Below are 27,117 nucleotides of genomic sequence, written 5' to 3' on the forward strand. Positions count from 1 at the left end.
TATTAAGTGATATAATCTTCACTCAGGCAGGGCTCGGTGGTTCACGCCTGTAATCCCAGCATTTTGCGAGACCGAGGCGGGCGGAGCACGAGGTCAGGAAGTCGAGACCATCCTGGCTAACACGGTGAAACCCCGTCTCCACTAAAAATACAAAAAATTAGCCAGGCGTAGTGGCGGGCGCCTGTACTCCCAGCTACTCGGTAGGCTGAGGCAGGAGAATCGCTTGAACCCGAGAGGCGGAGGTCGCAGTGAGCCGAGATCATGCCACTGCACTCCAGCCTGGGTGACAGAGCGAGACTCCGTCTCAAAAATAAAAAATAAAAAATAAAAATAAATAAATGAATAAATAAATAAAACAAAACCTTCACTCTGGGAAACAGTGGATTTGAACTTGATGAGAGTCTCACAGCCAGATGCTCAACACTAGGAGGGTCCACCTCCAAATCCCATCCTCTGAATCCCTCTGATGCGGTCCGGCCAGGCGGAAGGGGGGCAGTCGCCAAGCACAGTTACGCTGGGAGTCCGCTGGCAGGGCTGGTCATGGGATGAGTCAGCTGACATAGCCCCCAAGGCCTGTCCCGCTGTCCGGGTGTGGCTCCGGAGGGCAGCGACAGATTTCTGCGGACAGACCTGCCACCTGGCCACCTCCCTCCTGAGGGTCCCGCCTTCCGCTGGGCGCGTTTCAGGCAGGGCGCCCCCACACCGGCCCCCGGAAGGACGCGCCGAGACAACTCCAACAGGTGCGCGCCGACCCGCAGCTGACACCGATGCCTCGCAGCTGACAGAGGTGTGGGCCCCACAGCCTCGAGGCTCCTCTCTCGGAAGCAGTAATTCAAGCTCCGAGACAACGAGTCCCCACTAACAGGGGGCTCCCAGCCCCGCCCAGCCCCGCCTCGCCCCGCACTTACAATGGGCGCACGCATCTTCCCTCGCGGTGTGGACCCTCAAGGCCAGGCTCGATTTCGCTGCGTAGATGTCTGAGGCAGGGGGAGCAGGGATTTATTGTCATTAACAGGACACTGCGTCTCCAGACCCCACGGGACTGCGGCTTCTGTTGGGCAGGGCGTGCGAGGCGCGCCTCGGACCCCAGGAACAACCACCTCGCTCCCTTTAACAACTTTCTCGCCGGAGCCCGGCGGGCGCCCAGGAGGCTGCAGGTGCCAGCGGGCGGCTCGGCAGGCTAGTCTACACCCGCCCCACCCAATTAGATCTCTTCCTCGCGGAAGGGGAGAAGCATCCCAGGCACCTCGCCCGGCCTTATCGCACCCTTCCAGGAAGACCCGCTCCACCCACCTCGCGGTCTCGGAGGCAGCACTGCAGCCCCAGCAATTGGACCGGGTCTAATGGCCGCGGTGGCCAGGCCGGCGTGAGGTCACCCGGCCCCTCCCCGCGCCGCCGGCTAATGAGAGCCTCGCAGAGCGCCCGGCCCCGGTCCCGGCCCCGGCGACTGCAGTACGCCCGCGCCCCCGGCACCGCCTCTTCCCGCCTCACCCATGCCCTGCGCGCCCAGCATCCAGGAGTCGCACACACTCGACCTCTGCACACACATCACACTGCAGGGCCATGATGGGTTTACTTTGGCCTTCACTCAAGAATGGGCTTATAGTTTAAAAACTGAAGGAGTTAAAAATATACCACCAAGGGCCGGGCGCGGTGGCTCACGCCTGTAATCTCAGCACTTTGGGAGGCCGAGGCGGGCAGATCACGAGGTCAAGAGATCGAGACCATGCTGGCTAACACGATGAAACCCCGTCTCTACTAAAAATGCAAAAAATTAGCCGGGCGTGGAGGCATGCGCCTGTAGTCCCAGCTACTCGGGAGGCTAAGGCAGGAGAATCACTTGAGCCCGGGAGGCGGGGGTTGCAGTGAGCCAAGATCGCGCCACTGCACTCTAGCCTGTGCGACAAAGCGAAACTCAGTCTCAAAAAATATATATATATGTGTGTATATATGTATGTGTGTATATATATATATATGTGTGTGTGTATATATATGTGTATATGTGTGTATATATATATGTGTATATATGTGTGTGTATATATATATATATATGTGTGTGTGTGTGTATATATATATACACACACACCACCATGGCATATTGGCTGTTTTGAATTAAAGTCATTTAAAACTCAGCAGGTGCAAGAAGACCCCTTTTCTGTTTCTTAAAAGCAGATGAAATTTCCATGTTGAAGGACACCTTCCTTATACTAGAAGAAAAAGCAACATCCTTATCCTCAAAGAGGAGATGTTGAGACGGAAAGAATTCTGTACAGACCTTGTTGAAATAACTTTTTTCATTTTTTACTTTTTGGGTTTTTTTGTTTTTTTGTTTTTTTGTTTTTTTTTTGAGACAGTCTCACTCTGTCACCCAGGCTGGAGTGCAGTGGCTCTATCTCAGCTCACTGCAACCTCTGCCTTCCCGGCAAGCGATTCTCCTGCCTCAGCCTCCGGAGTAGTTGGGATTACAGGCGTGCACCACCGCGCCCAGCTAATTTTTTGTATTTTTAGTAGAGACAGGGTTTCAGCATGTTGACCATGCTGGTCACGAACTCCTGGCCCCAAATGACCCACCTGCCTCAGCCTCCGAAAGGGCTGGGATTACAGGCGTGAGCCACCACTCGGCCCATTTTTTACTTTTTAATTGACAAAAATTGCCACGTATTTGTCATGTACAACATGTTGTTTTGAAATATGTATACATTGTGGAATAACTAAATCGAGCTAATTAACATATGCATTACCTCACATACTTCTTTTGTGGTGAGAACACAAAACCTCTCCGTAATTTTCAAGAACATAGTACATTGTTATTTACTATAATCACCATGTTGTGCAATAGATCTGGTGAACTTATTCCTCTATTCCTCCTAACAGAAATTTTGTACCCTTTGACCAACATCTCCCCGACACCCCCCTGTTCCCCCCAACCGCTGTAACTGCCATTCTACTCCCTACTCGTGGGTTCCATTTTTTTAGATTCCATATATAAGTGAGATCACAAAGTATGTGTCTTTCTGTGCCTGGCTTATTTCACTGAACATAATGTTCTCCAGGAAAATAACTCTTATCTGGTAAGCCCCCCCACATAATTTAGTTGCATCTTTTTAATTTTAATTTTTATTTAAATAGAGACAAGGTCTCAAACTCCTGGACTCAAGTGATCCTCCCTCCTTGGCCTCCCAAAGTGCTGAGATTACAGGCGTGAGCTACCGGGCCCCGCTCTTAGTTGCTTCATTACAACTTACTATTCTTTGTCCAATTCGGTATAGAAGTAACTGACACCAACTACTTCTTTGGGTCTTCATTTCCTTATGTTGCAGGACGCAGAGGAGTAGAGAGACCAGTATAGGCCGGGCGCGGTGGCTCACGCCCGTAATCCCAGCACTTTGGGAGGCCGAGGCGGGTGGATCACGAGGTCACGAGATCGAGACCATCCTGGCTAACACAGTGAAACCCCATCTCTACTAAAAATACAAAAAATTAACCGGGCGAGGTGGCGGGCGCCTGTAGTCCCAGCTACTCGGGAGGCTGAGGCAGGAGAATGGCGTGAACCCGGGAGGCGGAGCCTGCAGTGAGCCGAGATCGCGCCACTGCACTTCAGCCTGGGTGACAGCAAGACTCTGTCTCAAAAAAAAAAAAAAAAAAAAAAAAGGAGAGACCAGTATAGGTGAATACAGGAGGATATTTATTTTAAGGTGCACACCAGCTCAGTGGGTTCACATCCAAAAAACTGAGCCTTGAAAAAAGACCAAGCAGGATTTTTATAAGCAAATTTACAGAAGCAAAGCAAAGGCAGTTAATCATATAATGACAGGTCACATAATCTATAGCATAACTGATGACATGGCATAACTTGTGGCCTTGCATAGCTGGTGGCCTTGTAGCTGCATTGAAAGAAAAAACAAGAACTGGCTAAATTTCTTTTAGCCAGATATTTGTCCTTTTTTTTTTTCTTTCACCTTTTCTCCGGAGGTGGGGCATCTGGAGCCTATTCCTTTGATTTTGACTTCTCAAACAGCATTATCTTATAACTGTCCTTGAAGTGAGCTTGCTAGGCAGAGGAAAACTTGCTCTTCTTTTCTTTTTAACCATTGCCTTGCCACATTCTGGGCTTTGGCTTTTACTTTTCTTGGAGTGAATGAATGCAGTACTTATTATTATTTTTAAATTTCTGCCTCACCTATGCCAGTAAAACTTGTATTAAAGACATGTATATGCTTTTCTCCTGTTAATCTTTTTTATTTTTTTGAGACAGGGTGATATGGTTTGGATCTGTGTCCCCACCCAAATCTGTTGTCAAATTGTAATCCCCAATGTTGGAGGTGGGGCCTAGTGGGAGGTGACTGGATCACGGGGGCGAATTTCCCCCTCGGTGCTGCTCTCTGATAGTGAGTGAATGCTCGGGAGATCTGGTTGTTTAAAAGTGTGTAGCACCTCTCCCCTTTCTCCCTTTCTCTTGCTCTGGCCATGTGAGGTGCTCACTCCCCCTTTTCCTTCTGCCATGATTGAAATGTCCTGAAGCCTCCCCCATGCTTCCTGTACAGCCTGCGGAACCATGAGCCAATTAAACCTCTTTTTTTTTTCTTTTTTGAGAGGGAGTTTCCCTCTGTCACCCAGGCTGGAGTGCAGTGGCGCAATCTCAGCTCATTGCAACCTCTTCCTCCCGGGTTCAAGCAATTCTCCTTCTTCAGCTTCCCGAGTAGCTGGGACTACAGGCATGTGCCACCATATCCAGCTAATTTTTCTATTTTTAGTAGAGACGGGGTTTTGCCATGTTGGCTAGGCTGATCTCAAACTCCTGACCTCAGGTGATCAGCCCACTTTGGCCTCCCAAAGTGCTGGGATTACAGGTGTGAGCCACCGCAACCGACTTAACCTCTTTTCATTATAAATTACCGAGTCTCAGGTATTTATTTATAGCAGTGCAATAACACAGTGTCTCGCTCTGTCACCCAGGGTGAAGTCAGTGACGAGATCATAGCTCACCACTATGGCCTTGACCTCCTGCACTCAAGTGATTCTCCCACCTTAGCCTCCCAAGTAGCTGGGATGACAGATGCCCACTGCACAACTGGCTAATTTCTTTTTTTATTTAAGCAACAGTGTTTTACTATGTCACCCAGCCTGGTCTGCAACTCTGGGGTCAAGTAATCATCCCGCCTCAGCTTCCCAAAATGCTGGGATTCCAGGTGTGAGCCACCACACCTGGCCCTGTTGATCTATCTTATGTCAATTTAGTTCTTAGGCCCAGCTGAGACCCTAAGAGGATGGAGGTGGGGCTCACAAAACTGTATTAAATTTAAAGCCATTCAAAGGCAAGGATCTAGCAGAAAGTGCTTTTAACTATTGGGTCTTAATGTCATCACATATCCCCAAATCCTTGCACAAAACCTAGCACATCGGCTGGGCATGGTGGCTCACACCTGGAATCCCAGCACTTTGGGAAGCCGAGGTAGGCAGATCACTTGAGCTCAGGAGATCGAGACTAGCCTGGCCAACACAGTGAAACCATGTCTCTACTAAAAATATAAAAATTAGCCACTCGTGCTGGGCGCCTGTAATCCCATCCCCGCTACTCAGGAAGCTGAGGCAGAAGAATCATTTGAACCTGGGAGGCAGAGGTCATGGTGAGCTGAGATTGCACCACTGCACTCCAGCCTGGGCCACACAGCGAGACTCCATCTCAAAAAAAAAAAAAAAAAAAAAAAAAAAACCTAGCACACCACAGGCATTCCATGAATGAATGCATGAATGAAGAATGAATGACCAACACAGGCTCTTTCTCTGCACTGGGATATGACTTCACACGAGTAGAACCAGCTCTTGTTCATCTCTGTATTCCTACCACTCCAGTGCCAGTACTGAGCCTTGCAGTCAGGATGTCTGGACCAAATCCTGACCCTGCCACTTACTATAATAGTTGTAGGGCCCAGGCCATGTTTCCTTCTCTGAACTGTTTGTCTGTAAAATAGGGCCTTAGTGATATTGTATAATGTATAAGAATACATTCCCTGGCAGGGTGCAGTGGCTCACGCCTGCAATCCCAGCACTTTGGGAGGCTGAGGCGGGAGGATCACGAGGTCAAGAGATCAAGACTATCCTGGCCAACATGGTGAAACTCCATCTCTCCTAAAAATAGGAAATTAGCCGGGTGTGGTGGCACACACCTGTAGTCCCAGCTACTTGAGAGGCTGAGGCAGGAGAATCGCTTGAACCCGGGAGATGGAGGTTGCAGTGAGCCGAGATATGCCACTGCACTCCAGCCTGGGCAACAAAGTGAGACTCTGTCTCAAAATAAAAAAATGTAAAAGAAAATACATTCCCCAAAGACAGAGCAACAAATGAAATGATGCTTATAAAGTGCTGAGCCCTCAGATCACGAGGTCAGGAGACTGAGACCATCCTGGCTAACATGGTGAAACCCCGTCTCTACTAAAAATATAAAAAATTAGCTTGGCATGGTGGCAGCGCCTGTAGTCCCAGCTACTTGGGAGGCTGAGGCAGAATGGTGTGAACCCGGAAGGCGGAGCTTGCAGTGAACTGAGATCGTGCCACTGCACTCCAGCCTGGGTGACAGAGGGAGACTCCGTCTCAAAAAATAATAAAATAAAATAAAATAAAAATAAAGTGCTGAGCCTGACATCTGGCACGTGGTAAATCCTCACACAACACACGGTGGCTGTTATTAACATGAGAATAGGTATGTGCCCATCAACATCACATGATCTTCACCAGCTTTCTGACAAGGAGACTCAGAGGCAATATAAATACCATAGCTTTATGTGCCTTATCACTCATCAAACAAATTACGGAGCATGCTGAGCCAGGGACTGACTATAAAGTCATCCAAACCCAGGATGGACAGGTTCGGTTTTGAGGCAGCCGGGCTGACTTCTGCCTTTCCTCACCCTCTGCTTCCAGAAGCACCCAGATGTCACCTCCCTTATCTTTTCCTGTTGCTGTGCCAGAAAAAAAGCAAAACAAAACCAAAAAAAAATCGTACTGGGAAGGGGGAACAGTACTGAGGGCTATGTATTTTCACTTCTCACACAGTTCTCAAAAGAGGAGCTCTCTAAGAAAGGCCCCGGGACTTACTGAGAAACTGCCCCATGATGCCACACCATCACCAGCAAGACGGTCCTTACCCCCTGCACAGAGCAGGTGGACAGGTGGACTGTGATGCCAGGATCCAACTAGTGTCCAACTCCAAAGCTTCCAGGCTTTTCTGCATAGCACGGCTATGAAGCCCCATTCCTCTTGTGATAAGGAGGAAACTATTAATTTTTCTTTTTTTTTTTTTTTTTTTTTTGAGACGGAGTCTTGCTGTGTCTCCCAGACTAGAGTGTTGGAGTGCAGTGGCATGATCTCAGCTCACTGCAACCTGCGCCTCCCAGGTTCAAGCAATTCTCCTGCCTCAGTCTCCCAAGTAGCTGGGATTACAGGCCCACGCTACCACGCCTAATTTTTGTATCTTTAGTAGAGACAGGGTTTTATCATGTTGGCCAGGCTGGTCTCGAACTCCTGACGTCAGGTGATCTGCCTGCCTCAGCCTCCCAAAGTGCTGGGATTACAGGCATGAGCCACCATGCCTGGCCAGTTTTTAAGTATTTGTAATCTCTCCATTCTCTGCCTTCTAAGGAGGATAGATGGATCCTCCAGAATCCATTGTTTTGCTGACTCTCTGAGGAGGAATAGCTGAGCAGGTGGGAGAAAATTGCACAGGCTAATTTGCTGTGCAGACCTAATAGGCCCAATGGGGAATCTGAGCAAGCTGTGTGACACACAGGAAGGCCAGGGCAGGAGAAAGAAAGAGTGCGAGAGTGACGAGAGAAAGTGAACAGGGAAACTGCATTTTTTTTTTTTAGGGAAACTGCATTTAAAGGGAACCTGTTTGCAATGCTTCTTTGCACACAAGGAACAGAATCCACAAAGTTCACAACAAGGAACAGAAACCACAAATTTCACATGACAACATTCAAAATGGGAGTATGTCTCAAGTGCTCCACCAGCCAGCTGAATGCAGGGTTTTCACAGGTGTAAAACATGTGACTATGCCAATTTTGATAGTTTCCTCTGACCAGAAAAATCAGGCTTTTATGAAAGAAACCAAAAGTGAAGTATAACTTCCTTCTGAATCCCCTTTGAAACCCAAGTCCTACTGAAGAGGAAAGAGAACAAATCCCTATCGAAATGCCCTGAAGAGCTTTCACTGCCTAAATGTGCAGCATAACCATCTCTACCTTCTCTTTAAAAAAAACATTCTAGAGGCTGGGCACGGTGGCTCACGCCTGTAATCCCAGCACTTTGGGAGGCTGAGGCGGGCGGATCACAAGGTCAGGAGTTCGAGACCAGCCTGACCAACACGGTGAAACCCCATCTCTACTAAAAATACAAAAATTAGCATGGTGGTGCGTGCCTGTAATTCCAGCTACTCAGGAGGCTGAGGCAAGAGAATTGCTTGAACCCAGGAGGCGTAGGTTTCAGTGAGCCGAGATTGAGCCACTGCACTCCAGCCTAGGCAACAGAGCGAGACTCTGTCTTAAAAAAAATAAAGATAAAAATAAAACATTCCAGAAGGCCAGGCGTGGTGGCTCACGCCTGTAATCCCAGCACGTTGGGAGGCCAAGGTGGGTGGATCACATGAGGTCAGGAGTTCAAGACCAGCCTGGCCAACATGGCGAAATCCCGCCTCTACCAAAAATACAAAAATTAACTGGGCATGGCAGCGGGCGCCTGTAATCCCAGCTACTCAGGAGACTGAAGCAGGAGAATCTCTTGAACCCGGGAGGCGGAGGTTGCAATGAGCCGAGATTGCACCACTGCACTCCAGCCTTGAAGACAGAGCAAGACTCAGTCTCAGAGAAACAAACAAACAAAAAAAATTCCAGAACCTTTAACCTGGGAAATGTCCAGGTTTTGTGTCTCTCGTTGTTCAATGGCCATTGTTAACTGGAATTGGTTATCTGTAATGGATTATTTGTTTTGGTCTGCCCAGCAGTCTTTCATTTGGTGACTCCGTGTGGTTCTGGTGGAGCTGTCAGTCATAGCACGTGGTCATCACTCTGACTACAGACACCTGCACCCTAGGTCTGGCTGGTTATAATGCCTCAGCCGCCAGGCTACAGTGTTGACCATGGAAGGAGCATGACTCAAGCCAAACAAATCAGAAGCCTTCTCTGGAATGGAGATATACACACGTATTTTTTCATCGGTAGCTCAAAAAAAAAAAAAGCCTGTTTCCTCAGGGCACATTAAAGTGGGAGGACATAAACCTGGAACCACTGGGGCATGGAGGAAACCTATCTGCAACAGCAGATAAATAGGTCACTGAACACTGAAATAAGAGCCCTGTTGACATTTGAGTTCCTCCAGTGCCTGATGTCAGCCTTACCCCTATATGTCCGATTACAAGAAACTTTTTCCCAGTTAACAATTTTTTCCTTCTTTAAGCTAATTAGAGTTGGACTTGTCTTTTGCAAAGTGATATATGATAATCAAAAGCAAGAATGTCAATGCGCCAAAGACAAGCCAGCTTGCTTGACTGCTCCCCATCTATACAGGACCGCATTCGTCACCCTGGTCCTTCCTTCTCCCCAGTTTATGCTGAGAGCGTCTACACATCAGTGTAGATGGTGGCACCCAAGTCCTGAATCTGTTTTCACCACACTCTTCGCATCATCAGCCTCTGAGTTTGCCCCTTCCCTGCTAAACTGTGATGAACTCAAGGGCAGCACCTGGCAAAGCACCTGACATATGGTAACAAACAGGGATGGATGGTTGGGTAGAGAAAGGCTGCTGATCCCACCCAGTGTTTCCAACTAGGGAAGAAATCTTTTTACTGTAGGGCTAAATGGGGTATGTCTAGCTATTTGTCGTATTTGAGAAGTTCAATTCAGTCTCCTCACTGTGTCCATCAGTGAAAGAGAAAGCTTTAAGTAGAGATTTACGTTCCCTGCCCCAACCCCTGAAGAGCAACTATTTAATCAGCTGGCTCCAGATGGGGCAACTAAATGAAAGTGCTACAAATTCAGAGGTCTTCACAAGTCCATGTTACTGTAAATGAAATTTGCGTTATTTTTTTTTTTTTTTTTTTTGAGAGACAGGGTCTTGCTGTTGCCCAGGCTGCAGTACAGTGATGGGACCGTAATTCACTGCTGCCTCCAACTCCTGGGCTCAAGTGATCATCCTGCCTCAGCCTCCAGAGTAGCTAGGACTACAGGTGCGCACCGTCATGCCTGGGTTTTTTTTTTTTTTTTTTTTTTTTCCCAGAGATGGGGTGGAAGGTGTCTCCATATGTTGCCCAAGCTGGTCTCAAACTCTTGGGTTCAAGTGATCATCCTGCCTCAGCCTCCCGAGTAGCTAGGACTACAGCTGGACGCCACTATGCCTGGCTGCCATCTTTTATTTTGTAGAGACAGAGGTGGAAAGTATCTCCATATGTTGCCCAAGCTGGTCTCAAATTCCTGGGCTCAAGCGTTACTCCCACCTCAGCCTCCCAAAGTGCTGATTACAGGAGTGAGCCACGACACCTGGCCCTTGTGCTCACTTTTAAGCAACCCTGCCAATAACAGAGCCTTCTCCAGGACTATGCTAGTAAGATACTTGTTCAGTGTCGTTTTGTAGGACAGAGAAAGCTAACTCAAACCACACTGCCACTATCCCGTCAGAAGTCTTATTCACTTTGCCAAGCCAAACTATTTCACAGAACCTCCCATATTAAAAACACAGAAAAAGAAAACACAGATAACATGGTGTTGTGATCTTTATTCCATTAAATGATCTTACAAATTGGAGTAAAACAGAAACATGCTTTTAATATACTAATAGCATAATCTCATCCCATTGCACTTTTTAAAAACTATATTAAATTTCAAAGCCACTCAAAGGCAAGGGTCTAGCAGAAAGTACTTTTAACAAATCATTTTTTAAAATAAAAAAACCTGAGGAAAATTTGTGTATGTACAAGATTACTATTAACTCCTTTAAGGCTTACATCCATGACAGCATGTATCTAATTAGAAAGCTATGGGAATCAATGCTACCTTCCCTTGCTCATAAAAACACATTTAAACTGTAGTTCTGGCACACGAAATTCGCCCCAAAGAAAAATGTCTTTCAAAGCCCTTCTGTCCCTAGATCTGTTTTGCAAAGTTTCTGATATGGGGTACTTAGGTCACTAATGACAGAAATTAGGATCTTGTCTTCCTTCTTGTTCATTATTTTTATTTGTGGCTTAATGTTTCACCTGTATGTGAAAGATTTGGGGGTTCAAGTCACAGTGCTGAATTTTACTTTTTAAAAGAAAAACTATCAAAAATTGCTTTTAAAAAATCCTAATTACATGTTAGAATATAGGATACTTGTACATTCATTTTTCAGAGAAGGCACTATGACAACGGAGAAAAACAGCTTTAAGGAGCTTAGATAATCCTCTGAATTAAAGGCATTCTTACTACTTCTGAACACAGAAAACGCCTGGGGATTGTACTGGCAAGAGACCACCTATTCTAAACCTCAGGTACAAAGTGTCCACTTGCCTCCAGACAATACTGAATTGTACTTTCTCCTTGGTACTTCCCATTCGATGAAGCAGTCTCTCTCTGCAGTCTCTGAACCACTATTTATAAAAGTGATGACTCCAGGACCACAGCCCATACCACCTGAGGCAATCCCTGGGTACAAAGCTAGGAATCTGAACTTTTTAAACAAGCCTGCTAGGTAAGTCTTATGCACTCCAAAGTAGATGAGAACCACTACCCTAAACATAGCTACAACAGGACTTACAGCAAGAAAAACCATTTGACTGCAAATATTATTTTACAATGGGCTTAATGTCATTTTTAAAAATTAATCACATAGTTTGTACTTTCATAACTGAAGCTTGTCTTCATTATGCCCTTATCCCTTGACTAGAATTTTGTTAGATAAAACATGTGTAAGCCAGAATGACACAGCCATGTTGACAACTTGAGATGGAAGATCAAATCATCCTAAATTACATTTCAATAGTTCCAGGACAGAAAAAAGTCCTGTGAAGACTTCCATGTAAGTTACATCATTTTTTAAAAGAACCTAGCAAAAAATTAAAACTACCTGTTTTATTGCTTTTGCATGGACTTGATTCAATCTACTTAATTTTGCTATAACTCATACATACATACTTATCCAAACTCACCCTATCCAAGGCACCATTTTACAAGCCAAGTAGAACACTGTGTGTGATCCACTAATGAAACCAACAACCAGTACAAGGCAGTATTTTTGTGTGTTTGACCAAAGCGCTTTACTTCATGTAAGAGAAAAAATAAAGCAAAACAAGGCCAGGTTCCAGTGGCTCACGCCTGTAATCCCAGCACCCTGGAAGGCCAAGACAGGAGGAGTCCCGGAGGAGTTGAGACCAGCCTGGTCAACATGGCGAAGCCCTGTCTCTACTAAAAATACAAAAATAAGCCAGGTGTGGTGGCACATGCCTGTAATCCCTGCTACTTGGGAGGCTGAGGCAAAAGAATCACTTGAACCCAGGAGGCGGAGGTTGTAGTGAGCCAAGATCGTGCCACTGCACTTCAGCCTGGGCGACAGTACAAGAGTCCGTCTCAAAAAAAAAAAAAGGAATAAAGCGAAACACAGGCAATTTTACCAAGTACAAAAGAGGTGTTAAAACATAAACTTCCATAGAACATTTCTTGGTATACTACGAAAATAAGGCATGACTCAGCTGGGCGGGGTGGCTCATGCCTGTAATCCCAGCACTTTGGGAGGCTGGGGGGAGTGGATCACCTGAGGTCAGGAGTTTGAGACCAGCCTGGCCAACATGGCAAAACCCCACCTCTAGTAAAACAACAAAAATTAGCCAGGCGTGGTGGTGTACACCTGTAGTCCCAGCTACTCAGGAAGCTGAGACAGGAGAATCGCTTGAACCTGGGAGGTGGAGGTTGCAGTGAGCGAGATTGCACCACTGCACTCCAACCTGGGCGACAGAGCGAGACCTCTGTCTCAAAAAATAAAATAAAATAAAACAAAACAAGGCATGACTCTGAAGGTGTTTTATCATACACAGTAGTTTGTCTCATTTTATCTATGAACCAATCTTACAGAAAGATTTCTCAGTGAAAGAATGAAAATTCTCATTCTACCATTTTTACTATAAGCAGCTCATTGAAATTATTTTTTCAAATTATCAACACTTAATTTATCCTGAAATATTTTAATAGAAAATTTTGGAAGCCTCCTTTTATATATTCATAGGAATGAGTTCCATATATTGTTAGGATTGTGTAAAATTAAAAATGCCTGCATGGAAAGCGGCAGAGCAACAGACACGACGCAAACAGGCACAGTCTGAGCATCTGAACCACAAGTAAAAGGTGAGAGAAGTAAAAGACATTATTTTTAACCTGGTTATAAATCTCCCCAGGATGATTTATAGCCAGTAATGATAATGCATCTTTTATTGAAAAAGCTGATATAAAATCATCAATTTACTGTTGAGAGAAAAGAGATCAAAGAAAACTCTTAAGAACCCTCACTGAGAAAACTTCATAAAACACTTTCCAGAAGCAAAACTAAGAAAAAAAAAAAAAAAAAAAAGGTGAAGAGGACTTCCTCTGGATAATTAAACCAAGGTCTCTTTATAAGACCAAAACAGAAATGGTGAATTTAAATAGTAACTCAATCTTAAGATTTCATTAAATCATACATTATCACTTTTTTTAAAGTGACCTAATACTTTAGTATGAGTTTTCGACACATCACCCCTTCTTACCATTAAATTTTTTAAGTTATTCTGAAATCTATAAATTTACTTATAGAATGTATTAAAAGCTAAGTATGTCAATATTTACAGAGCCTGCTAATAGGTATGAACTTTCAGAGAGATAAGAGGTCACCTGAAAATGCACCAACATTTCAGAAGCAAGCTTTCAAGTTAACAGTCAAAGCTTGGTTGGCATCACTGATAAATGCAAGTAAACAAGCTGGAATTTTTCTAAAGTGTAACAGCAATCTGAATAAAATAGCAAGAACTATTTGCAAGATGGCATATAAATATGAAACATAATATGCTGGGAATTTAGGACTTACAAAAATACTTCAGTGGTAAAGTGTCAAAAGAAAATTCTTTGATAAAGAGATTACATGCGAAAAGGGACTTTTTTTCTACCTTCCATTCATACTTCATGTATATGAAGTTTACACTCAGATCTTACCTTCATGTATATAAAATTTACACTCTTACCTCCCTCCCATAACAAAAGTTAAATTATCTCAGAAATTAAGGCTTATATACCTGAATGTTTATATAAATACTTGCAGGCAAGTTTTAAGTTTTAAAATCCACAATAATTCCAAAAGGAAAAGCAACTAACAGATAAAACTTTTATCTCCTAATCAAGGTAAATAGAAAAAAAGAACTCTTAGATACTTCTAGATATTTTTTATATTTGGATAGGACTTTGATCCTTGCTAAGACAATGCTATCTTAAAGCTACCAGACTAGCCAAAGTAAAATTAAATAGATAATTCACTAAATAAAATGGGTTAATTTTAGCTTCATTATTAAGAATATTAGACACAGCAGAGAATGCAAATTAACATTCTGAATAAAGACCTTAAATCAGGTTATTAATTGCTGCTAAGCCACATGAAATTAGACATCAATTAAACACAGTAATATTTGTATCTTCCCTCTAATCCTTAATAAAGTTCTGTTCTTATGCAGAACTCTCAAAAACAAAACCCCTCAAATGACAATTACAAGAGTTGTGTAAAACATACATACATATGTAAACCTACAGTGAACCTGACCAAGGCACAAGTTCAAGTGACTTATCAGAGGTCACATGGTTCATTTAAACTTAGCTTTTTTCTTGAAGTATCTAGCGCATTCCTTTTATTATGAGCCACTCTGGCTTTTTAAGGCACGTTTGCCTCTTTTTCTAGAAAGACGCTATAGGGACCAAAAAAAAAAAAAAAAATAGAGCAAGTTGCAACAAAACTGTCAGCCTACTGGGTAAAAACCTCACATTTCAGAGTATGGTATATTTAAATATGACATGATTTTTCCACACTATGTGGCAACAGGATTCCCTATTGTAAATTTTTTTTGAGTGTAATGACATCATTTTCAGTTAGTCTTTAGTTCTGAAGTTTCTCCAAGTTCTGTAAACTTTTAAAAAAGGAATCCTTTTTGGCCGGGCACGGTGGCTCACGCCTGTAATCCCAGCACTTTGGGAGCCAAAGCGGGCAGGCGGATCACAAGGTCAAGAGACCAAGACCATCCTGGCCAACATGGTGAAACCCCATCTCTACTAAAAATACAAAAAAATTAGCTGGGCATGGTGGCGTACACTTGTAGTCCCAGCTACTCGGGAGGCTGAGGCAGGAGAACTGCTTGAACCCGGCAGACAGAGGTTGCAGTGAGCCAAGATTGCACCACTGCACTCGAGTCTGGTGACAGAGCGAGACTCCAACTCAAAAAAAAAAAGAATCCTTCTCAAAAGAGTAAAGTATAAAAGAAATGTCAAGTTTCACCCGAAAATGGCACCTTTCATGAGGTTATCCTCCATCCCCTCCCCATTGTGTGTGCAAAACCATGGAATCAATCTTTTTTTTTTTTTTTTTTTTTGAGACGGAGTCTTGCTTTGTCGCCCAGGCTGGAGTGCAGTGGTGCGATCTCGGCTCACTGCAAGCTCCACCTCCCGGGTTCACGCCATTCTCCTGCCTCAGCCTCCCGAGTAGCTGGGACTACAGGCGCCCACTACCATGCCCGGCTAATTTTTTTTGTATTTTTAGTAGAGACGGGGTTTCACTGTGTTAGCCAGGATGGTCTCGATCTCCTGACCTCGTGATCCGCCCGCCTCGGCCTCCCAAAGTGCTGGGATTACAGGCGTGAGCCACCGCGCCCGGCCGGAATCAATCTTAAAAGGCACTAAGTGGCACATAAAGAACTTAAAAGCTGCATTTCCATTTTTCCTCTAGCTTCCTCCTCCATAAAGTGCACAAAGCAGAGTAATATGAAAATAGACACAGGCTTGCATCTATAACAGCAAGGAAAAGAAATGCTTCCAAGAGAAATGGAAGTGTGTTTAATAATTTGAAACCACAGGAGAGGTCTGCTCATTTATTACAGGGCCATGTTTTAGCTCTTCCTGGATCGTCTCAGATCTGCCATTCCTCTGGATGTGAACCTGTGGCCGTGGCAGAAACCCAGAAATCAGTAGGGGCTCGTTGTGTTCTTGTTTGATCTTCACGTTAAGATGCTATTGAGCTTTTTTATCCATGGATGGTCTTCCAACAACTGCATCCCTCACAGTGGCCTGAGTGGAATTACCGATATGAGAAGAAGCCTGCAAAAGTCCATTTATTCAACATACAAGTTAATAAAATACAACACAGCAACAAGAAAGTAAGTCCTTAAACTTTCAAAAACCTGTCTCCATCATCAGCATGTTACAGAAAGCAGTGGAATGAAAATGCAGGGATACAGAGAGGCTGTGGCAGCAGCTAACTCCCAAGAGAGCCAGGGGAACATCTGCTCTGTGGCTAGGGTAGGATAGGCAGCTCCTGTGGCTTCACAAGCTGCTAACCCAACTCACCTGTTCATGTTACTCAGAAAAACAAATGTATCATCTCAAAGATCTACAAAACTTGTGACCATGTCAATGTCCAAGAGCTACTGGGTTAGTCAGGTGTGGTGGCACTCGCCTGTAACACCGGCTGCTTGGGAGGCTGAGGTGGGAGGATCACTTGAGCCCAGGAGTTTTAAGTTACAGTGAGCTAAGATACCAGCCTGGGTGACAGAGCAAGACCTCATCTCCAAAAATCATTTTATAAATAAATAAATAAGCAACCCAATAAATAAATAACCAAGCCACTGGCTTTTGGAAGATTTTTAAATAAAAAAGATACCATCCCTTTCCTAATCCAGTAGGACTCAAAACCGAACATTTTTCGTTAAGTTCATAATTTTTTCAAAGTTCTTGCTTTTCAATGAAGTAAATTAATCTAGAGGGGGTGAGAAGTGAGAATCACATAAAAATTATGTCTGAAGAGCATGTAATTAGAAGTTGCCGACCAGGCGCAATAGCTCATGCCTATAATCCTAGCACTTTGGGAGGCCGAGGTGGGTGGATCACCTGAGGTCAGGAGTTCAAAACCAGCCTAGCTAACATGGCAAAACACTGTCTCTACTAAAAAAAAAAATACAGAAATTAACTGGGCATGGTGTCGGGCACCTATAATCCCAGCTACTCTTGGGAGGCTGAGGCAAGAGAATCACTTGAACCCAGTGGGCAGAGGTTGCAGTGAGCCAAGATCACACCACTTCACTCCAGCCTGGGCAAAAGCGTAAAACTCTGTCTCAAAAAAAAAAAAAAAAAAAAAAAAAAAAAAGTTGCCAAAGGGGAACACAATCAGTATGTCTAAGTTGGAATGTTTTTGCATTAAAGGGCTATTTTTGGGCTGGGCGCGGTGGCTCACACCTGTAATCCCAGCACTTTGGGAGGCCAAGGCAGACGGACCATGAGGTCAGGAGTTCGAGACCAGCCTGGTCAACATGGTGAAACCCTGTCTCTATTAAAAATACAAAAACTAGCGGGCCGTGGTGGCACACACCTGTAGTCTCAGCTACTTAGGAGGCTGACGCAAGAGAATCACTTGAACCTGGGAGGCGGAAGTTGCAGTGAGCTGAGATCATGCCACTGGACTCCAGCCTGGGCAAGGGAGCACAGCGAGACTTTGTCTCAAAAAAAAAAAAAAAAAAAAAGCAGGGCGGGGGCCTTTTTAGGCATGGAAACAAAATATTAGGAATAAATATTAATATCCTAAAGGATAATAAAACATACAGTCTATCAGAAAACAACGGCCAACAGAGTGGCCACTGTCTCATGTCTTCACTATGAAATTCTTCCAAACTGAGATATTTTACAACGGAAGCACAAATATCTGCCCATTATCAACCCTCAGGCTCTTCAGCAGCACCACTTACCTGCTCCAACACATATGCGGCACCAAAATCAATAGCTCCGCCCAGCTCACGATATTGACCAGAATACCTGATGTAGCCCCAGGTAAGGAGTGCTATTAACAGTAGTCCAACCATACAGTTGAACAACTGGGCTACAACCTCAAGACCTATGAAGCCAGTGAGGCCTGAGGCTATGTACAAAGCTACAATGCCCGTGAACAGCACTGCAGGGGTTCGGAAGGTGCTGAAGACGTTCTTGCTACCATTGTGCTTGCAGAAGTTCTCATATAATTCCTTGATTTCCTCCTCCAGCTCCTGCTGGTAACGAAAGCTGAAATCCTTCCCACCCATCTTCTTGGTCTTCTTAAAATGGTCCAGAGCAAGTTGTTTGAATTCACAGTGCTTCTCCTCTAGAATGTCTGGAGACAAATAAGGTTTCTCTCCCCCACAAACCTAAAAAGAACAAAGAAACAATATGTTAAAAGATCTCTTCAAAAACAAGTGCCAAATAAAACATGAAAAGATAACGAAAGGATTAGAATGTTTTAAGATGTTAACAATGTATTAATAAGTTAACTTTTAAAAGATGACTAAGACCAATAAAGTCTAGTTTCACTTCCTCTGAAAAGCACACTTAAAAAACCAGGGTGATAATATCAATTGGAAAGAGCAGTGACACTGGGACGGGCGCGGTGGCTCACGCCTGTAATCCCAGCACTTTCGGAGGCCAGGGCAGGCGGATCAGTTGAGGTCAGGAATTTGAAATCAGCCTGGTAAACATGGTGAAACTCCGTCTATACTAACACAAAAAAAATTAGCCGGGCATGATGGCAGGCACCTGTAATCCCAGCTACTCAGAAGGCTGAGGCAGGAGAACCGCTTGAACCCGGGAGGCGGAGGTTGCAGTGAGCCGAGATCGCACCACTGCACTCCAGCCTGGGCGACAGAGTGAGACTCCGTCTCTAAAAAACAAAAGCAAACAGTCAACTTCTGCGGGGCCCAGGTGAGAAAGGCCCACCTGTGTCCTGGTTGAGGGTCCTCAGGGTTCTTTGGGACCCGAGGATTCCTGAAATCATGGATCACCCACATACGCTTTGAGACATGCTTTAATTTTTTTTTTCTGGAAGCCCTGCGACTTCCCTAAAAATTAAATGAATTATAGAACAGATCTATGACCAATGGTGGCAGAGTCTACATAGAACTATGCTTCGTGGTGTTCTGGGGAAACCTTCTGACTTGTTGGCTATGCTATTCAGTATGGCTGTATAGCTCACTGTGCTTTTGAATACTTTGGTGGTGTTGTCATGTGTTCTGGACCATCAATGGAGCCTACAATTCAAAATTCAGATATTGTCTTTGCAGAAAATCTTAGTCGACATTTTTATAGTATCCAAAGAGGTGACATTGTGATTGCAAAAAGCCCAAGTGATCCAACATCAAATATTTGTAAAAGAGTAACTGGTTTGGAAGGAGACAAAATCCTCACCACTAGTCCATCAGATTTCTTTAAAAGCTACAGTTATGTCCCAGTGGGTCATGTTTGGTTAGAAGGTGATAAATCTACAGAATTCTACAGATTCCAGTTACTATGGACCTATTCCATATGAACTAATAAGAGGACGAATCTTCTTTTAAGATTCGGCCTCTGAGTGATTTTGGATTTTTACGTGCCAGCCTTAATGGCCACAGATTTTCTGATGATTAGTAAGCATTTATTCTTTTGACTTGATTATTGTCTCCTGCTCATGTGAATTGATTACTCCCATTGAAACTATGTACTTACCAATAAACTATTTGCTATTCAAAACAAAACAAAACAAGAACAAACAAACAAACAAAGAAATGGTAATAATTAGAAGGCCCCCGTTACCAGGACAACCTGAATATGGGTTTATTGCCTCATCACTTAAAGATACATTAAGTAGGATCAAGTTGGGCTTTTGAAGTCAGCAACAATGCCCAGGTTATAGATATTTCAGAATAAGGCGTATGTCCCACGTACCTCTTCCATGTTGTTATAATAAATGTCCTTGGCAGAGGCTGCAGCTGCTAAGTTGTTGGCTTCAGCAGTGGCCTTTTAAGAGAGAAAAACGTGAACTGTAAATCCTTCCTCTTTTAACATTCCTCCACAAATAACCTAATAAAAATCTTCTCTATTCCCCATTCTTCCTTTTTTATTAAACTTCTATTTTTCTAGATTTCCATATAGTTCAACTGATGAAACAGAATACACTTTTTCTGCCAAATTTTCTACCAAAAAAAGGTAGAAGTTCATATACATAGAAATATGTATTCTTATACATAAGAATCTTTAGCAAAAATTAAATCTCCAAAATTCAAGGAAAATATTATTTCCATTGCATCAATTTATTTTTTAATTGTTTAAATTTTTTTTTTTTTTAAGACAGAGTCTCACTCTGTCACCCAGGCTGGAGTTCAGTGGTAATCTCAGCACACTACAACGTTCGCCTCCTGAATGCAAGCCATCCTCCTGCCAGTGCGTGCCACCACGCTTGGCTAACTTTTTAAGTTTTTGTTTTGCAGAGCTAGAGTCTCCCTATATTGCCCAAGCTGATGTTGAACTCCCAGGCTCAAGTGATCTGCCCACCTCAGCCTCCCAAAGTGCTGGGATTACAGGAGTAAGCCACCACATCTGGCTCCATTGCTTCAACTTTAAGAAATAGATGTGAGTCAAAAAAAAAAAAAAAAAAAAAAAAAAAAGAAGGAAAGGTTGGGCGTGGTGGCTCACGCCTGTAATCCCAGCACTTTGGCACTTTGGGAGGCCGAGGCTGGCCGATCATGAGGTCAGGAGTTCAAGACCAGCCTGGCCAACATGTTGAAACCCCGTCTCTACCAAAAACACAAAAAAATTAGCCAGGTGTGGTGATGTGCACCTATAGTCCCAGCTACTCAGGAGGCTGAGGCAGGAGAACTGCTTGAACCCAGGAGGTAGAGGTTGCAGTGAGCCGAGATCACGCCACTGCACTCCAGCCTGAGCAATAGAGCAAGACTCTGTCTCAAAAAAAAAAAAAAAAGAAGGAAAAAGCCTGGTGTGGTGGCTTATGCCTGTAATCCCAGCACTTTGAGAGGCTGAGGTGGGAGGATCACTTGAACCCAAGAATTCAACACCAGCCTGCTCAACACAGCTAGATCCTGTTTCTATTAAAAAAAAAGAAGAAGAAAAAAAAAGGGGGCTGGGCACGGTGGCTCACGCCTGTAATCCCAGCGCTTTGGGAGGCTGAGGTGGGCGGATCACGAGGTCAGGAGATCGAGATCATCCTGGCTAACACGGTGAAACCCCATCTCTACTAAAAATACAAAGAAATTAGCCGGGCGTGGTGGCAGGCGCCTGCAGTCCCAGCTACTCGGGAGGCTGAGGCAGGAGAATGGCGTGAACCCAGGAGGTGGAGCTTGCAGTGAGCCGAGATCGCGCCACTGCACTCCAGCCTGGGCAACAGAGCAAGATTCCACCTCAAAAAAAAAAAAAGGAAAAAATTATTTGCAATGTCAATCCCAGGCTCTAGCTCCCTTTATGAAAATTTTCTGCTAGAAAATAAATCAACACTTGGCAATAAATCCCCTTATGTTCAACATATGAAAGTCAAAAATTATGTTTTAACCAAATGACATTCTAGTTGCAAATTAAAAACCTGATTAGTGAATAGTAAACAGGTGTGTCAGGACATGTTCCACTAAAGTAAATAACAGGTCAGGCACAGTGGCTTACACCTGTAATCTTAGCACTTCGGGAAGCTGAGGCAGGCACATCACTTGAGCCAAGTTTGAGACCAGCCTGGGCAACACAGCAAGACCACATCCCTATTTTTTTTTTTAATTAAAAAAATTATAGCCAGGCATGGTGGCTCACCCCTATAATCCCAGCACTTTGGGAGGCCAAGACGGTCGGATTGCTTGAGTCCAGGAGTTGGACCAGCCTGGGCAACATGGCTAAACCGATCTCTATTAAAAAATACAAAAATTAGCCAGGCATGGTGGTACATGCCTATAATCCCAGCTACTCGGGAGGCTGAGGTATAAGAATCACTTGAACCCAGGAGGTGGAGGTTGCGGTGAGCCAAGATTGTGCCACTGTACTCCAGCCTTGGCAAGAGTGAGACTCTGTCTCAAAAAAATAATAAATTATAAATTATATAAAAATAAAAAAAAAAAAAACAACAGATGACAAGAACTTGCTTGTCTAACATGGTGGGTATGTTTCAACCATGTATAATAAACTGTGCTTCCCAAAGTGTGTTTGGTGAAAAGACTAGGCCCAGTGAGGAGAGGCCATTTCGTTTTAACTGTACCACCATGAATACAAACAAGTGAACTAGAAAAGGTCGCCACACTACTGCAAAATGTGTTAAAAAAAAAAAATTAACAGACCTCAGCATGATGAAAAAGGAGAAAAAGTGCATTCTCTTCCTAAAGAACTCTGCTTATTGTATACAGGTCAACTCAAGTAATTTAAGGGTAGCGTTTAGGATGTCAAATCATTGTTTACCTGAAGCATGGACTTGGGGTGAGGCAGATCTTCTCCTTGATAAATTTTAATATATGCCTTAAAATATAAACATAAAAACTGCTATAAAATGTTATTCAGTCATATCTTACTCATATTTAATTTTTAGAAAGTGACCATACAACTGCATTTTCCTAAAGACTTAGGTCAACAACCAGGAATTAGCAAAAACACACCACACACCTTTGAGTGCATGTTAGCATTTTTAGTTAACTAAAAATGTTCTCAAGCAGCACAAGCCTACAGAGGCTAGGATTCCCATCCAGCTCCCCATGCACGCTGGCCTCACCACTACCTGTGGGCAGAGTGACCATCCGCCTTGAGGTAGTCGTGTCACATCTAGGTGCCGTCTCCTCCTACTCACAGCAACTTCCTAACCACCTCCTGTCCACACCATCTTCCTTGAGGAACAATCTTCCTTTAGTCACAGCTAATTGCTCCTCTAAGAGAGTGCAAAGAACATCCATTTGGTTCTTAGACCGATACTGCCACCCAATGGCCCACTCCTGGAAGGACACCGAGGTCTCTGAAAATGCCTCTCACCATCTCCCCCAGAAAATTTTCGTTTAAGTTTCAAAATATTTAAATTCAAGTTGATTTACGAGTGAGATCAGCTTTACCAAAAATCAAACATTTTAATAACTAAAACCCATATTTACCTTAAAATACTCCAGTAGTCCCCGACAGGTGACCTTTGAGCCATTGATCTCCTTTTCCATTAACTTAGATGGGTTTAATACATACGGTATCAGTGCCTGTAACTGCTCTTTGAATTCACCAGCAATATCTGTTCACAGGACGACAAAGAAGGGAAAAATAAGCCAAACAGCCTTATTCAACCAAGGTGAACACACAATGCAGTCTTCCCAGTCTAGTGCTTTTAACATTGGTTGTTAAAAGTGAGAGAGAAGCCGGGCACGGTGGCTCACGCCTATAATCCTAGCACTTTGGGAGGCCGAGGCGGGTGGATTGCCTAAGGTCAGGAGTTCGAGACCAGACTGACCAACATGGTGAAACCCCGTCTCTACTAAAAATAGAAAAACTAGCCAGGCGTGGTGGCAGGTGCCTGTAATCCTAGCTACTCAGGAGGCTGAGGCAGGAGAATCACTTGAACCCAGGAGGAGGAGGTTGCAGTGAGCCAAGATTGCACCATTGCACTCCAGCCTGGGAAACAAGAGTGAAACTCCATCTCAAGAAAAAAAAAAAAAAAAGTGGGAGAGAAGAAGGGGTCTGAGACTATGTTTTGACACTTTCTGGCTATGACCAAGTTGCTGACAGATCTCTGTCCCAATGTACTTTCATTTTTCTCCTTCCCCACTGTAGTAGAAAGTCTTCTCTAGTTCAAAATAGAATACTATATATGCAGAATATCTTTACCTTGGTTTTCATTCTGGGATATCTGGTCTACTCCCTAGCCTTTCAAGAAATTTCACTTTTTAAAGAATTTGATGGCTGTGCGTGGTGGCTCACGCCTGTAATCCCAGCACTTTGGGAGGTCAAGGTGGGTGGATCACGAGGTCAGGAGTTCAAGACCAGTCTGGCCAAGATGGTGAAACCCCATCTCTACTAAACATACAAAAAGCCGGGGGTGGTGGCGGACACCTGTAATCCCAGCTACTCAGGAGGCTGAGGCAGAGAATAGCTTGAACCCGGAAGGCAGAGGTTGCAGTGAGCCGAGATCACACTACTGCACTCCAGCCTGGGCAACAGAGTGAGACTCCATCTCAGAAAAAAAAAAAAGAATTTCATTAACAAGGTCTTCAACAAGTCAATTTTCAACCTCTCAAGTTGTCTCAGGCCTTTGCCATGCCCTCACACTACTCCTTTAAATCAATTAGAAATCACTGGTCATTGATTTATTCTTGTTAATTTTTTTAATGTTAAAAGAAGTAGAAGTACCTGTGCCTCATTGTATTTATTTTCTATTATCTCCTCAGAGACCCTCGGAACCACCCCAAAATGAAAAGACCACTAACTCAAGAAAGGTGACGGATTCTCTGCAGCTTCTACAAGGTTCCCACAGAGGGATCAGTACAGCCATTAAATAGAGCTCTTTCCTCAAAGTAAAAATTATTAGCTGGTCCAACTATGAAGACACAGGAGAATTAAAATACAGAAAAGCTGATTTACATAATCTTCTAACATCTTCTTGGGTTCCCAGCTATACACTGAAAACAAAGCAGGTAGGAGCCCACGTCAAATAAGAACTCTTTAATACTCCACCAACCAGACTATAATATGAAAAATGAAACTAAAATTTCAAGAAAGCATGGGAAAAATACTTTATAACCCTGCAGTGAAAAAGTATAAAAGTATACATAACAGGCCATTCTGTACACATTCACATTTGCTTTCATATACTAAAGAAACTCTGAAAGCCTACAAAAATGGAAGAGAGACTTTTCACTGAGTACTTTTTAATCCTTTTTAAAATTTTAAACATGTGAATGTATTATATATCCAAAAAATCTTTTTGTATGGTTTCAATTTCCATCACACTGAAAGATGGAGTGTTTCAAAAATACCTCACACAAGTAGCAGCAGGATCCAGATGCTACACTTGCCACTTTAACAAGCTGTACAGACCCTATATGCTACTCATGTTTCTATGAAGGCTACACCAAAATAATAGTTTTAAAATTAGAATAGACAAGAACTGTCTCATAACAGAAACAAACTCAATCTTTAGTGGTGTCAAAGACGACTGTGCCCTACAAAGCCTCCTGCGTTAATTTCTAACTAAACAACTCAGTAGTTACTGTATTAGGTCTCCCTGTGACAGTAAGTAGGAAGATAACAATTTTCTTTATGCTGACAACACAGTCATCTTGCATCTGATGAAAAGTATTCTCAAAAAGCAGCTATTCTAGGCCTAGCGTGGTGGCCCGCACCTGTAATCCCAGCACCTTGGGAGGCCAAGGTGGGCAGATTGCTTGAGGCCAGGAGTTCAAGACCAGCCTGGCCAACATGGTGAAACCCCGTTTCTACTAAAAACACAAAAATTACCCAGGCATGGTAGTGCACTCCTGTAATCCCAGCTACTCAGGAGGATGTGGCACAAGAATCGCTTGAGCCCGGGAGGCGGAGGTGGCAGTGAGCTGAGATCGCACCACTGCACTCCAGCCTGGGCAACAGAGCACAGACAAGACTTTGTCTCAAAAAACAAAACAAAACAAAAAAAACTCAGCAGCTATTCTAGCTAATTACTTCAAGAAACAGCAGCTCAGCATCAGTTATACCAAAACTAAGATCATGTTTGGCAGGCATCTACCTCTAAATAAGTGGTTGATCTTTAAAAATAAAATAAAACCACTAAAATAATTCCTAAAGTATCTGGGGGAACATTTGCAGAAATAGTTTCAGAATGTAGTTCTTATGAAATCTAAATGTTCTACAAAAATTACATTTTAAGTTCCTTTTATGGATTAGTCCTAACAACCTCAGGCTAATGTCTTTTCCAAGTTACATGGAACAGGACTGCAGAATCTCAACCATGGAACTGCACAAGTATATACTTGAGAAAATATAATGCCTACCCTTTTTTTTAAATTCTGAAAACTACGTTAGTTCTACTAACAGGTCTCCTACAATAAAGTGTGTGTGGTTCTCAAGCTAGCACTTGCCAAATACAAATCACCCGCTATTTGCAATTTAGCATCCGATTTACTCTTCACTCAAAACCCTTCAAAATCTTGGTTAAGTGGTTCCCTAAAATTAAAAAATATCCATATCCAAATCTAAAATGTACATAAGCCTTTGCAGAGCTAGTAAGAATTCTTCATGAACAATCCTCATAATAATTGTAGTTCCTTAAATAAACACAGAGGGCAGGCTTTTAACATATTTTTAAAGTTAGGCAAAAAAGCAAATTTTTATTTTTCAAATCTTTCCACTTAAGAAAGTACTGGCTGGGTGTGGTGGCTCACGCCAGTAATCCCAACACTTTGAGAAGCTGAAGTGGAAGGTGGGAGGATCACTTGAGGTCAGGAGTTCGAGACCAGCCTGAGCAACATAGGGAGACCCTGTCTCTACAAAAAATAAAAAGATTAGCCAGGCATAGTGGTGCATGCCTGTAGTCCCAGCTACTGAGGAGGCTAAGGTGGGAGGATTGCTTGAGACTGGGAGTTAGAGGCTACAGTGAGCTACAATCATGCCACTGCACTCCAGCCTGGGCAACAGAGCAAGACCCTGTCTCTAAAATAAATAAATAAATACATACATACATACATGAACGCATACAAATTTTAAAGTACTTATTTTTTTTAAATAAATAGGATCATACCACATATGCTACTCCACAATCTTTCTACATTTAATAATATATCACAAACATCTTTCTATATAAAGACACACAGATTCATCTATCTACCTTATCTTTTTTTGGGGGGGGACAGAGTTTCGCTCGTTGCCCAGGCTGGAGTACAATGGCGCGATCTCAGCTCACTGCAACCTCCACCTCCCAGGTTCAAGTGATTCTCCTGCCTCAGTCGCCCAAGTAGCTGGGATTACAGGCATGTGTCACCACGCCCAGCTAATTTTGTATTTTTAGTAGCGATGGGGTTTCTCCATGTTGGTCAGGCTGGTCTGGAACTCCCGACCTCAGGTGATCTGCCTGCCTCGGCCTCCCAAACTG

The 27,117-nt window shown here is 43.6% G+C and overlaps 2 protein-coding genes, 1 long non-coding RNA gene and 1 pseudogene across 15 annotated transcripts in view; 2 read left to right on the forward strand and 2 right to left on the reverse strand.

Moving 5' to 3' along the window:
• PLAAT3 (phospholipase A and acyltransferase 3) overlaps positions 1-3,413 on the reverse strand; it is a 41,674-nt gene extending 38,261 nt beyond the window's left edge. The window contains exons 1-2 of one of the 7 annotated variants that reach the window (XM_055354359.2): positions 3,246-3,398; positions 909-977 (exon numbers count right to left, since the gene is read on the reverse strand). In XM_055354359.2, coding sequence (XP_055210334.1) covers positions 909-923 — 15 coding nt within the window. In that variant the 5' untranslated portion in view covers positions 924-977; positions 3,246-3,398. Of the gene's footprint in view, positions 1-908; positions 984-1,293; positions 1,462-2,741; positions 2,862-3,245 lie in introns of those variants that run through there. The other 6 variants (XM_055354357.2, XM_019037167.3, XM_055354355.2 and 3 more) reach the window with 6 other exon arrangements.
• The window catches only part of LOC109028890 (uncharacterized), a 35,440-nt gene continuing 11,209 nt past the window's right edge, over positions 2,887-27,117 (forward strand). The window contains exons 1-2 of the long non-coding RNA XR_002007888.3: positions 2,887-3,071; positions 24,422-24,667. This is a non-coding gene — a long non-coding RNA (uncharacterized lncRNA). The remainder of the gene's footprint in view (positions 3,072-24,421; positions 24,668-27,117) is intronic.
• ATL3 (atlastin GTPase 3) overlaps positions 10,750-27,117 on the reverse strand; it is a 47,398-nt gene continuing 31,030 nt past the window's right edge. For 4 of the 7 annotated variants that reach the window (XM_063710671.1, XM_063710672.1, XM_019037164.4 and 1 more), the window contains 5 exons: positions 23,144-23,271; positions 22,467-22,523; positions 19,965-20,036; positions 17,984-18,415; positions 10,750-16,343 (listed from right to left, as the gene is read on the reverse strand). In XM_063710671.1, coding sequence (XP_063566741.1) covers positions 16,257-16,343; positions 17,984-18,415; positions 19,965-20,036; positions 22,467-22,523; positions 23,144-23,271 — 776 coding nt within the window. In that variant the 3' untranslated portion in view covers positions 10,750-16,256. The remainder of the gene's footprint in view (positions 16,344-17,983; positions 18,416-19,964; positions 20,037-22,466; positions 22,524-23,143; positions 23,272-27,117) is intronic. The other 3 variants (XR_008669393.2, XR_008669394.2, XR_010135363.1) reach the window with 1 other exon arrangement.
• Positions 19,166-19,728, forward strand: LOC101140081 (mitochondrial inner membrane protease subunit 1-like; annotated as a pseudogene).

Source organism: Gorilla gorilla, chromosome 9 (assembly GCF_029281585.2).
Source record: "Gorilla gorilla gorilla isolate KB3781 chromosome 9, NHGRI_mGorGor1-v2.1_pri, whole genome shotgun sequence".
NCBI classification, from domain to species: Eukaryota; Metazoa; Chordata; class Mammalia; order Primates; family Hominidae; genus Gorilla; species Gorilla gorilla.